This window comes from Gossypium raimondii, chromosome 3 (assembly GCF_025698545.1).
Source record: "Gossypium raimondii isolate GPD5lz chromosome 3, ASM2569854v1, whole genome shotgun sequence".
Classification (NCBI taxonomy): domain Eukaryota; kingdom Viridiplantae; phylum Streptophyta; class Magnoliopsida; order Malvales; family Malvaceae; genus Gossypium; species Gossypium raimondii.
Genome location: NC_068567.1, coordinates 46,442,899 through 46,455,768, shown reverse-complemented (window position 1 = coordinate 46,455,768; position 12,870 = coordinate 46,442,899). Strand labels below are relative to the sequence as shown.

The window sequence follows — 12,870 nt, the reverse complement described above, 5'->3', positions numbered from 1 at the left end:
GAGGCAACATCGAAAAAGTAAAAAAAAAAGAATTACAGGTGCCGCCACATCTAGAGTTGTCATTAGGGAGTTTTTTTTACTGATTTTGATGACTCCACATGAAAAAGTGACACCAAAAAATTCAAAAAAAAAAAAGGTATTGGTGCCACCACATTTGATGTTGGCACCAATTTTTTTTATTGAATTTGATGCCTTTACAGAAGGAGGCGACATAAAAAAAATATAACGGTATCGCCACATCTAAAGTTATCACCAAAATTAAAAATTTTTCATTCTACTCTAGGAATATAGATTAAAATACGGATATTTAGAAAAATACATACAAAACAGCAGAAAAAAAAAGATATTTTTTAAAACTAATCATTAACGGACTAATTGAGTGGTGATTTGGTGAAATTCTAAGGTGTTGCCGCCTTGAGAATTGATGACATCGGATTGCACTATAATTTTCAAGGGATTCTCCTAATTAATCTGGAAGTTAGATATTTTTATAATTTTTTAAAATATAATTTATACGACAGATGAGACAGCCTCAAGTCAATGTCTCATTATGTATCTAACCAAGGCTCTCACACTAATTCTGCTTTGAATAGCAGGCTCATGAAAAGCAACTATAACTCTATGAAATTGGAAAGGAAGGTGAGTGCCCGATTGAAGGAACAGGAAAAACAAGAAGAGGAAAGCCAAGTTTTACCTTTAGGACCCATGTATAACATTAATAATTATGTAGTAGTTTTTTAAAAATTTAGTGGTCAAAGCATAATTTTAAGAAAATATAAAAGACTAAACTTGTAATTTACCCTTCTTTACTCACTTAAAAAAAATTTGACCTTGGGCTTTGTAGCAATTCTGGAAAGAAAACGAAATAGGAAAGCACGTATTTCTTAACCTTCCATCGGAAATTTCCAAACCCACCCACCACCACCACATCGTCTCCTGCCCCATGATACCTAACTGGAGATCTCCTTTATAATTTGTTTTTTCTTAAATTCTAATATCCATTAATACTTGAAGAAAATCAAAGGGAAATTTTTCATTTCAATTCCGGCGAAGCTGTGCGAGAAAACCAAATATATTTGTACAATCGGTTTCTTCCCCCATGTCTCTTGTACATTGGATTCTGATTTTGAACCTTTGGATCTTAAAGGCAACCTCGTTGCAAGCGGGATCGCGGGTGGTACTTCGTGAGATTGGTCATAACATCGTCGGCGGTAGTGATCCCAAGGACTACGCCGTTGAATTGAACGCCACGAATTTCGATGCTGTTCTCAAGGACACTCCTGCTACTTATGCTATAGTCGAATTCTTCGCTCATTGGTTAGTGCTCTTTTCATTTCTACGCTGTCACTGTTTTAAAGGTTTGAGCTTTGATTTGAGCAGAAAACATTAAATTATGCTTGAGGTTTATAGTTTTGTTAACACTGTTGACCAGGGTAGAAAAAGTATGTTGTATTTGTGAACTTCTTTATGAAAACCTTAACCTGCCCGAAATGTCTTCTAATCTAATTTCGTTATCGTTATGAGAAATGGAATGTCTATTTGAGTTGATAAACGAAGATAATAGCTTCAAGTGTAGGAATGGAAATATTTAACCTTTACCAGCCCAAAATTGGTCCTTCTTGTTAATTTTTGCAGCAAACTTGCTCCGGTAAGAAATTAGACACCTTGGATGTACATGAATAGGAGGGTATGGCCATCAAATTTTGGCAAACGTTGTGGGAATTGAACACTGCATTGATGACATTACTACTAGCTTCTGGAACTAGACGAATGGAATTCATGATAGATCCAAAAATAAGCCTTTGATGCCACGGACAAATTTTCCTTGCCTACCCTTTTTAAGTTTGATGTTTTCTTCTTTTTTCCCTAGTACATAGTCAACCTTTTGCGTGAAATAATTTGGATGTACATGATTGAGTGTATGTTGCTAGTAGTTGAATTCCATGCTCCAAGCCAGTAATAATGTTATATGACATTCATTCTTCTTTGTGATTATTGCTTTTCAGGTGCCCTGCTTGCAGAAATTACAAGGTACTATTTGGTATATTTTATGCTAAGAATTTTTCATATCTTCACTTTCTTATTATATTTTTGCTGCTTTGCATACAATATTTCAGCACCATTATGAAAATGTTGCAAAGCTTTTCAATGGACCCAATGCTGTGCATCCTGGAATTGTATTGATGACTAGAGTAGACTGTGCATTAAAGGTATTTATTTTGTCTTCTGGATACTTGCTAAGTGCAGCGTCCTGTAAGTACTGCTGTAAAAATACTCGCTTCTTCAAAAGCATATATTTGCCTTACTAGCATGATCTGGGATTTAAGATGGAGTTGAAATGTTTCTGCACTTATGGTTTTGAATATAAAGTTGTATGTTGTTTGTTTAACTGCTGGAACAAGTACTTTGAACTTTGAGTAGCATCTGTCATGGGAAAGACGGACAGTTATATTTGATGTTATTATTCTGTGGTTTTGTTTACTTATTGCTCCAATCAAACATTTATTAACATTGCCAAACATTAAAAGTATCTGTTAATACTTCTTTCCTTATTTGAGAATATATATCAAAATTCATTTATCTGAACTTAAAAGATGTTCAATGGTTCCCCCCAACCCTTCTTGGTCACATAAGTTTTGTTTTTGCAGTTGAATTTTATGTCCCTACCAATCCTTAATTCTTCCTTGGAAATGAAACTTAACTATAATCAAGTTGATACAAGGGTCTCATAAATGGCAGGTGTAAAGAGGGAAAAAAAGGGGGGGGGGGATCCTTCTACCTAATCCAAAGTAAGTGCTTGGGTTTAGGGTTTCTGATTGTTATCTCTTAGATAGATCTTTGGTATTACAATTAAAAACATAATTTACCCTAAACCCTAAACTGTTTTATTTTTGCTGACAAGAAACATATAGAACTGAAATTTAGGAGCATGTGAAGCTAATCATCTGGATCAGAAATCGTGGAAGTTAGAATGTGTGTAATTAAGAAAGTAATTGCCTTGTGATGTCATTGATTGAATCATTAGGGCAATAATAAAGAGAGCATTTAGATATTAGAACTTCTAATTTTTCTAATATTTGGGCCTTCTCGAATTGTGGAGTAAAGTTAATGAAAATCCAATAAAATAGCATCTTTAATATCATTATTTTTGTGAGCTTTGCACAGTTAGAATGTAGCCACGTAAGTTGGATGTTCCTTTTCCTCCATCTATTTAGATTTGCAACTTATTCAGCCTTGTTTTGTTAATCAAACGCTGTATAAAAGATTGCGTTTCCTTTGTAGCACTTCTTTTTCACTGATTTCGGTTCAAAAAATGTGTCTTGTTAATTTTCTTTGGTTTTTTTTTTTTTTTTACTTGTTTGGCAGCACAGATAAATAGCAAACTTTGTGATAAGTTTTCTGTGAGTCACTATCCTATGCTATTTTGGGGTCCTCCTACAAAGTTTTCTGCTGGCTGGAGCTCTAATCAAGCGAAAAGTAAATTACATGTAATTGATGATGGGCGGACAGCTGAACGCTTGCTTAATTGGATCAATAAGCAAATAGGCAGGTATGAGGTATCTTCATCCATCACTTATTTAATACACATCATCTTTATAATCCAAAGTGGTGCTTTCTTAAAATTATGGAATAGTAAAGGCAATTATGAGCGGTTTACTGAAAGAGGCCATGTTTTTTACTAGTCGTTCTTGTGTCCTTGTACATTTAGGAATTGCATGATAATCTGTTTAGTAAAAACATGTTATTTTATAATAATCTTATAATTGACACAACCTGGAGGAAGATTTTTGGTAATTGAATATAGGACTTAATTTTAAAATTCATTCTTGATCTGGGATGTTTCATATGGACATAACATATAGGAGGAGGATGCATTCTTCAAATCCAATTGCAACTTATGCTTATAAACGGAAAACTATGTTGGCATGTTATTACAAAATTCCTGACAAGGATTATGATATAATAGTTTAATGCTTTTCTAGAAGTTTATTGTATGCCGAAGTGAGTATGAGTAGAAAGTGCAGGAACGTCCAGTTCCCATACTTTTTGGTTTTTTAATGCCTACCTTGACTCAACTACCCGGTTTCTTAAAAATTAAGAATTATAGTTTATAGAAAAAATTGCAAAGTAGAAGTTGAACCTCTACACATTATGTAAACCATTATGTTAGTCCTAGAAAACTGGGGTACAAGATTGGAACTTTAGCTATTTTGAAGTTGGGCATGACAACCATCAGTATGGGGAAGGTTTTGGGGTATAATGAAATCTATTTCTGTTCTCACAATGTAGTTATAAAAACGGATGCTTGATTGATCTTCTACTGCTAAGTTTGTGCAGAAGGTTTGCACATCCTATGAAGTTTTGACCATCAGCCTGAGTTCTCATTTGATTTGTACTGCTTATACTCCCTTTCAGTTCATATGGTCTGGAAGATGAAAAATTTGAAAACGAGCATCTTTCATCAAATATATCGGATCCTGGACAGGTCTTTTAGTTCATTTCCAATTTGATTTCTTGAATAATGCATGTATGAGATTTCTAAATATGCTTATGGTTTTACCTTCATTTTCTTTTCTAATTTTGAAAGATTGCTCGAGCTGTGTATGACGTGGAGGAGGCAACTGCAACTGCCTTTGACATAATTCTAGAACATAAGGTGTGAATTTCACTGTCTTGTGTAAAGTTTCTTCTATTTTTGACCTGTGTATGCATATGAGGCTAGGAATTTCTGTCATCTAAATTTGCTGGAGATGATTATCTGCAGATGATTAAATCAGAAACTCGAGCTCCACTCATAAAATTCCTTCAACTTTTAGTGGCCCATCATCCTTCCAGGAGGTAAAGATCCAACTTTTTAGTATGTTCCTTGGCTTTATGTTACTAGAATTATTGTAACTTAACACCCCTGCAGACTGAAGGAAATACAGCCGAAGGAAAGGAAAAATAACTCCTAATGGCTACTGATATGGTCTTGAATGCAAAGGAGGGGCATTATTGGGCTTTTGGTGAACTATTAATTGCCAAAAAAATATAAGATGATATTATGTCTACCAAACTTATCCTAGGAAAGGGAGCATGTGATAGCCTGGTCAGTAGAGTTTCAAAAATAATTGCCTAAAAGCTATGGAACTTGGAATAATTCTTTTCCAAGTAAAAGATCATGAGTAATACATAAGGCAGAACGATGTCATTTCTATGAAGTGTGGGGGAAGCTAGTATTGGAAATAACTGACATGAGACAATTAATCTCTTTATTCAACAACTCCACAAAAACAATATGGTAGATGATTCAATAACTTAAATTTAAAGCAGCTTTGGAATAGGCCAACTTTCTCAACAACTCTGACATTGACTAATGATAACCCAATGCTTGAGAAAAAATCAATTATATTCCTTCTACAAGACATAAAATGAATAGAGGGGATATCACAGTGGCAGCAAGGCAAGTTAAGGAAGAGAATGATGTAGAGATAAAATAAGTAGTGGAAGTTGAAGAGCCGAAGACCATACTGACAAATGGAATTACTTGACAAAAACCAATACCTTGTCTGCAAGCCGAAACTATTTCTTAAGTTTGACATCAAATTCTCCTTGTCTTTGTACTAGGTGTCGGAAAGGAAGCGCAGAAGTACTTGTCAACTTTGACGACTTGTGCCCATTAGATATGTGGTCATCAGACAAGCATGATGTTGACACCAGTAACATGATAGGGGTGCTACGCAATTTCCATATTTGTGGAAAGGATGTTCCCCGTGGATATTGGGTAGATACTCAAAGGCAACTTTGGCTTGTTATTTTCTTTCCTTGCGTATATTTGAAAATATTGATATTAGGAAGTACCATCTACGCATGGTTAAGTGCTTCTAATTTGTTTTATATGCGTTGTCTTATGGCTGGAATGAGAACTAGCTTGCATGAACCAGAATGCCCTAATACTACTACAATTGGTGATTGTTAGTTACCTATAAGTAGCTGCAACACCTATTTTTTATTTTTATGTTATCCATTGCCTCTCTCTATATCTGCTAATAAAGAGAAAATTATGACTGATTTGAGCTGTGAGAATGTCAAATCGATGAAGCTCTATTATTCATTTTTATTTTCTCCAAGACCAAATATTTTCTTTTGAAAATTTTACATTTGAGTTTGAGTTTTTAATGTTTGCTTTACACCACATTTTGATGTTCTTTCTTTGTAGATGTTTTGTCGTGGCAGCAAGAAGGATACCCGGGGCTTTAGGTAATGACTTGCAATCCCTTAATTTTTAGCTCATGCAATTTTGAAAGAACTTGAGCTTCTCCATCCAGAAGTCTTTCACTTCCTTTAGCATTTCTTTTGGTATCAAATTATTTTACTTCTCAATGAACTCTTGAAGTAGTAGCGCACTCTTTCCATAGGGTCTGTGCATGAGGGATAGCTGGGTTGCTAGTAGGCTTATAGATTTGAATGTAATTATTATTGCATATTTGATCTAATTTATGTTTATACTGTGACGTACATATTGCGTGAACATGATAAGCTTATGCATTAAAAGGAGGGTTAATTGCAAACTGATAATGTTACTAGGGGATCCAATTTGGTTTTAGCAAATTAGCTCAAGATACATGCCAACTGCGTGCGATGCAAGCTTTTTTTCTTCACTTTCATTTTTTGTCCTTTTCTTTTTAGTTTGGGTTAAATCACATTTTGGGATTTGAACTTGGCAACTTTCCCACATTGGGGGCTGAACTTTTTTTGGTCCAAGTTAGGCCCTGAACTTGGAAAATGTTCCCACATTGGGACTTCAACTTTTTTTTTTATCCAAGTTAGTCCTTGAAAACCCTAAAGTTCAAGCCTTAATGTGGGAACAATTGCCAAGTTCAGGCCCTAACTTGGACCAAAAAGAAGTTCAGGCACCAATGTGGGAAAAGCTACCAAGTGCAGGTCCTAATGTGGGAACAATTGCCAAGTTTAGGACCTAACTTCTACCAAAAAAAAGTTCAGACCCCAATGTGGGAAAAGTTTCCAAGTTCAGGCCCCAAATAATAACTTAACCCTTTTAGTTTTTCTGGAAATTTCTGCCTCTGTCTCTGTCATAATCTTTCTCTCCCTCATGGTGAATTATGGCATTATTTGCTAACCTTCTTACATATTTTTGGGCTAAAAATCCAAGGAAATCCTTGTGCTTTTTCAAAAATTTCAGGTTACTTTTATTTTACAATGTACCCAATGTCGTCCTTAAAAGTTCTTTGTTCCATTATGTCCTTATTTCTAATGGAAACCTTTTTGCCACATGGACATCTTCTTGGCTTTAACTTATAATATGAAAATTCAAGTTGACTTGGTCTTATATGGCATTCCACATCATCTAGAGAGCCTTATTTATCATGTTTGTGCCATGTAAATGCTAATGCAGCAGAGTAAGAACCATGTTAACACTAGTGCGGCAAAGATAACGGATTTTAACAGTTAATGTTATTTTTTATATTTTAGCCATAGAACAACTAATTAAGCCATTTTGCAATTTATGATGTGAAAGAATGACAGCTGTGTCATCAAAATTTGTTTTAGGGTTATCAGACTTGCCTTCTTCCGTAGTTATTTGTTCCTATAATTCTTTTTCAACAATTATAAGATAGAGAGTTTCCTTCAGCTGTAATTGATTTTATAAACTGTCAATAATTAAACATATTTGTATGCAGTTGTGGCTTATGGGTTTTAATGCATTCCCTCTCTGTGAGGATTGAGGATGGAGAGAGCCAGACCGCATTTACATCTATCTGTGATTTTATTCACAACTTCTTTATTTGTCAGGAGTGCCGTCAACATTTTTATGAGATGTGTTCAAGGTAAATTTGATTCCAAAGCAAGTTATTTCTTAAATATGTAGATTTATTTCATCTAACTGCAGAAGTTCAATTTGCAGTGTTAAAAGTCCTTTCACAAAAGCCCGTGACTTTGCCCTTTGGTTGTGGAGTGCACATAATGAAGTTAATGAAAGACTAATGAAGGAAGAAGCATCTCTAAAAACCGGAGATCCCAAGTTCCCAAAGATTATTTGGCCTCCAAAACAGCTTTGTCCTTCATGTCATCATTCCCAAGGTCCCAAAGATAAAGGAGGCAGTCAGATCAATTGGAAGCGGGATGAAGTATTCAAGTTCTTAATTAGTTATTATGGGAATACACTTGTATCTTTGTACAAAGAAAAGGGTCTTCTAGGAGGTGATGGAACCACTGTTATTCTGGAAGATTCATCAACGAACGCAGTTGTGGTGCCAGTTGGGGCTGCATTGGCTATTGCTCTTGCTAGCTGTGCATTTGGAGCACTTGCTTGCTACTGGCGTTCCCAGCAGAAGAATCGGAAGTATTACCACCAACTACACTCTTTAAAGAACATATGATAGTTCTGAGGATATGAGTTCTTTCAAATAGGATTATAAGCATGGGAGTATAGAGAGCAACAGGGTGAGAGGGGTGGGGGGAGAGTTGTAGAGAGAGAAGTTTTTGATATTTAGGATGCAACTTTCTGATCTGATTTCCTTCCACCACTTTTCAGGCCAAGGAGAAGCTGGAGTTAAGATTACTAGAACAACAAAAATATCGAACACAATCTTTAAGATGCCCCATTGGATGACCTCAAGCTCCATGTAGAAATCCAGATTACAACCTTGTACCGTTGCACTCGAGGTCCTATTCTTTTATCAGTTTTTTTATCAAGACCGTCCTGAAATTTAATTTTGGGTTCCTACAGATTAACTTAATCTTCATTTTTGGCTTCTTTATCTTGTTACTTAATTTCCATTTTACCTTTGACAATGCTGCTGCTGCTGCCTGCATGAATGCTTAGAGTGACTTTTGGGAATGTCTGATACAAGTTTCAGGTCCAATTCCTTCTCTGAACTTTATTTTGTTCATATGATTAAAACATTGAAGAACCATGGTAACCTCTGTCAATGGTTTACTCGGAAAACTCAATGGCCCTTGTATTTGCATATATGGTTGTATCACTTAATAGATCACTTGCAATCATTGATATCAGGGCTGTCATGAATTTCAGAAATGTAGAAATTGTACAATCTTCCACCAATTTATTTAGGGAAATGTAATTCTTCAAAAACTTTTTTCGTATTCTTTAGTAATTGGCTTCACGAATGATGGTATTTGACTCAATAGAATATCAAATCTGTCTTTCCGGAGAATATTTTTTTATGCTTTTGAAAAGTGGAAGACATTTTTGAGAAACTAGACATGCTGCACTTGTTTAAAGTATGTTCCACAACATTAACACACAAGTTGACAAAAAACAAATACTGATTTTAAAGATTCAATAAGAACGACCCACCCATAGTTTGGGGACGCCCACGTAAAACCCTAGAGAAAGCAGTTAAGACAAAACGATGTACACTTGTATTGCTGCCTTTTTTATATATACTGTACATTGGTTATATACACAGTACATACCTTCGTATTTCTTTCTGTCAGTGTATATTTTCTTTAACTATATACAAAAGGGGTCTTCCCCAGAGTCGGTCTGTACAATCTTTTTCTAAAGACTACTTGCCTAACATGTAATAAAAATATTTTTGCCAAACTACAAGCCCTTATTGGCTGAGATCAACATCTTCCAGTTTCGTTACTCTTACTCCCCAAAGATGGCCTGATATTGATGACACCAATTTCTTGTAATGACTTCTAGTGCATCTGTTGGCATTCAAAGGATGTTGACTATGTGAGGTTGAGCTTGCATGGTAGAATGCTCAGTTTCTTCATCTGATTGAGTAAACAACGAATTTGGAGCCTCCTAATGGTTTTAACCAAAACAAAATACTCACTGAGCGAAAATTGTTTTCATCATAGCAGGTGATGGAAATTATGAGTTTAACCAAAGTGAAACTCTCACCTGTTGTTGCCGGCAGTGACGGAGGGCACCCACTGCTTTCACCATCAAATATATTGGCAGGATAATCCCAACAATCGGAAGTAATAGCAACTGTACAACATGTGACAGCGCTAGTTTATACACTGGAAGTCGATCAATATCTTCAAATACAAGAACAAAACTTACCGTAAACAATTGGAAAGTGTACTCATTGCTTCCAGTAAGTATGACAGGAAGAGTATGTCGTAAAATCAAAAGAAGCATCAACTGCAGGTGAAAAGAATAAGAAATCAAGTAGAGGACTGTCAGAAGGAAAGCAGTTGATGAATAAACTAAAGTCATGGTTTCGGGTTCATCCTAACAAAATTAGATGTTTTTACACATTGGTCTCCATGATTTTCAGCACAAATTTGGAAATTAAAAGTTTAACTGCCACAGTGCCACTGTAAGAATCATAACAGCTATTAATATTTTAGTTAGCTACGTCTGTCAAGAAGAAGCATACTTAGCATGGTACATTTAGTAGAATCTTTTAAGTGTTTAAATTAGAATATGTCATATATTCCACCGAATTGCATTATTCTTTAGGACAGTGAACTTGATTTAAAGAGTGAGAGTTACCACTATTGCAACTGTTCGGTAATATATCGAGCTTCTTGTAGTCGAAACTGAATATTCATCATAGTGGCGATCTGTTGATACAACTGCTATAAAGCGAGAATCATTTAACTCCCTCCTATAGATATCCCAGTTTGCCCTGATACAAAGCATAAAAGGTACTTAAATGAAGCATTTTTAACCTGATAAGAGACTGTTAATTATTACTTTTTAACTCGTACAAAAGGTTACCTCAGATTCATTGGAAGATGCCTGATTTGAAACAGAGGAGGTGGTGCGGTATAGCCAGGCTTGAATTGCTGAAATGCAGAAGATGATGATGAGGTATGTTTTAGTATAACATAAAGTCAGGATGAACTATACAATGAACAACTCAATTTGTATATTACTTGAAGAAATTGGAATTGAGAAAAAAAGAGAAGTCTTCATGAAATGTGAAAAGTTAAGTAACCTGATGGCATATTTCGCAGGTAGTGTTGCCCTTCTCATTGCACCATCTTTGTACACATCTCCGATGAGCATACTGCAATAACATCAAAACAGAAGTTTTTGCATGGTGAGAGACTTCTGGGGTTGTCTATGATAAATAAAGCATGAAAGGGTAAGGTTAAAGGAACTTAAAAACTCGAATTTAAAATTTTCAATTTTGGAAACTAAATAAGCACCAAACTAACCTCCAAGCTGCCACAACAAGAACAAGGGGTCTCCATGTTTGAATCTTCATCCTCATCTTGGCATATCCTGCATTCCACAATTTTCCTCGGGGATAACAAATCTACCGTTGTTGAAGAACCGAATACCTTCGTGTCATCAACTGCCGATGCAGTGGCCTGCAAAGACCGGTTCCTGCTTCCGATTGCAGCTTCCAGTGTGGATTCTGTCAACAACCGATCCACTAGTAATACAAAATGATCCCCCATATTCAAATATCGAAAAACTCAAGAATCGGATGTAATAACCCAAGCTAGGAACCAGTTGATCAACTTCTCTCGTTTACTTTTTTGTCCTGTTCAGAAAAAACCACAAATGATTAGGAACAACCTAAAAAGTTTTTAATTTAGGTAGTAGTAAATACATTTATGCTCTTATGGAACTCCTCTCAACTTTTCAACTGAAACCAGAACTAGGACCCCTACAAATGCTTACAAAAATTTGGCTCTAACCATCAAAACAATAGGATATCTCTTTAAGAAAAATTCAGCATCAAAAGCTCAGCAAATTGGAGCAAAGACATTAAAATTTCAAAAGAAAATTATTTTTATCTCTTTTTTTTTTTTACAACAAAGACACTTTATTAAACAACTGCCTACCAAAAAGAACCCCTCCGCCTCCAAAAAAAAAAAAAAGGCTAATTGACATAAACCCATAGAAGAAAATACGTCCAAGAACACCATAAAGTATGCAGAAAGGAAAAAGGGAAAGTACCCAGAAAAGTAAAAGAGGAATGAAAGAAAAAGAAGAGAACAAAGGCATGCCAAAATGAAAAAACAAAAAGAAAAGAGCGTGATTTTACCAATCCAAGGCAAAAGCATAACTCGTAGCAAGAAAAGGGTTATAACAGAAAGTGGAAGAGAAAAAGGAAGAAACTTACAAGAAAGGGATTGTTTTTCTTCAAGCAAAGGAGCCGTCTTTCCCTTATCTCCCACATAGTTTTAGTGAAAATTAAAGCTATGGTTTTGAGGTGAAGCAAGAGATTGAGTGCAAACCTTACAGCAATTCCAAATTGTTGCCGTTCTTCCTTTTGTATCGTAGGATTGAATCTTGTGTTGATATAGGGGCGTTTGTTTCTGGTTTCGGTGTTTTAAGTCTTATGAAGCGAAGCAAAGTCGATCAAAGTGAAATAATATTGAAATTGAAAGGAATTATTCTTAAGCGGTTTTTACGGTTAAACTATTTTTGCTCTCTTTATTACGCAATTTTATATTGATTGATGATTAGATTTTTTTTTTATTCATGGTTTTTACCGATTAAAAATAAAAATGTTATATTAGGGTTAATTTACAGTAAAACATTTCAGTAACTCTTAAAATTATACTACATAAAAAATTTTAAGCTCTGAATCTATGTGATGGTTTAATGGCTAAGGGTGTATACTATCTCAAGTACGATTTAGGTTCAAGTTGTGCTAGTCGCATTTGTTATTTGAGCTTTGCTCTGTTATTGTAGGTAAATTGTCTTATTTGCTTTATTTTTCAATATAGAATTTTTAATCTCTTGATTCAATTACAGAATTTAATTTAGTTAATAATTTTTATATTTTATTTATATATGTATTAGTTAGTTAACTTAAAATATACGCTTATTTTCAAAGCAAATTGTAATATATATTATTAATAAAATTGTTCTTTCGTGATCCGATTTCTTTTAGATTTTATAATTGTTATATGCTTAAT

General features: G+C 34.9%; 2 protein-coding genes across 5 annotated transcripts; one reads left to right on the top strand and one right to left on the bottom strand.

The window, feature by feature from the left end:
* The first annotated feature begins 830 nt into the window (after positions 1 to 830).
* Positions 831 to 9,108, top strand: LOC105794454 (sulfhydryl oxidase 2). Of its 2 annotated transcripts, XM_012623632.2 has the most exons (12): positions 834 to 1,317; positions 2,007 to 2,031; positions 2,118 to 2,210; positions 3,372 to 3,550; positions 4,417 to 4,486; positions 4,589 to 4,657; positions 4,766 to 4,839; positions 5,608 to 5,764; positions 6,200 to 6,240; positions 7,683 to 7,829; positions 7,907 to 8,344; positions 8,537 to 9,108. In XM_012623632.2, the coding sequence occupies exons 1-12, from the start codon at positions 1,100 to 1,102 to the stop codon at positions 8,556 to 8,558; spliced, it is 1,533 nt and encodes a 510-aa protein (XP_012479086.1). In that variant the 5' UTR covers positions 834 to 1,099; the 3' UTR covers positions 8,559 to 9,108. The 2 variants fall into 2 exon arrangements, with proteins under 2 accessions (XP_012479084.1, XP_012479086.1); XM_012623630.2 differs by having other exon boundaries at positions 831 to 1,317; positions 7,907 to 9,108.
* Positions 9,109 to 9,364: 256 nt separating this feature from the next.
* LOC105794456 (probable E3 ubiquitin ligase SUD1) lies at positions 9,365 to 12,347 on the bottom strand. 3 transcript variants are annotated; one of them, XM_012623639.2, is made up of 8 exons: positions 12,069 to 12,329; positions 11,152 to 11,483; positions 10,929 to 11,000; positions 10,709 to 10,776; positions 10,481 to 10,616; positions 10,046 to 10,126; positions 9,881 to 9,970; positions 9,365 to 9,781 (listed from the first exon to the last, which is right to left on the bottom strand). In XM_012623639.2, exons 2-8 carry the CDS (start codon positions 11,395 to 11,397, stop codon positions 9,692 to 9,694), a joined length of 783 nt encoding a protein of 260 aa, XP_012479093.1. In that variant the 5' UTR covers positions 11,398 to 11,483; positions 12,069 to 12,329; the 3' UTR covers positions 9,365 to 9,691. The 3 variants fall into 3 exon arrangements, with proteins under 3 accessions (XP_012479093.1, XP_012479089.1, XP_012479087.1); XM_012623635.2 differs by having other exon boundaries at positions 9,881 to 10,126; positions 12,184 to 12,347; XM_012623633.2 differs by having other exon boundaries at positions 9,881 to 10,126; positions 12,069 to 12,331.
* Positions 12,348 to 12,870: the final 523 nt, after the last annotated feature.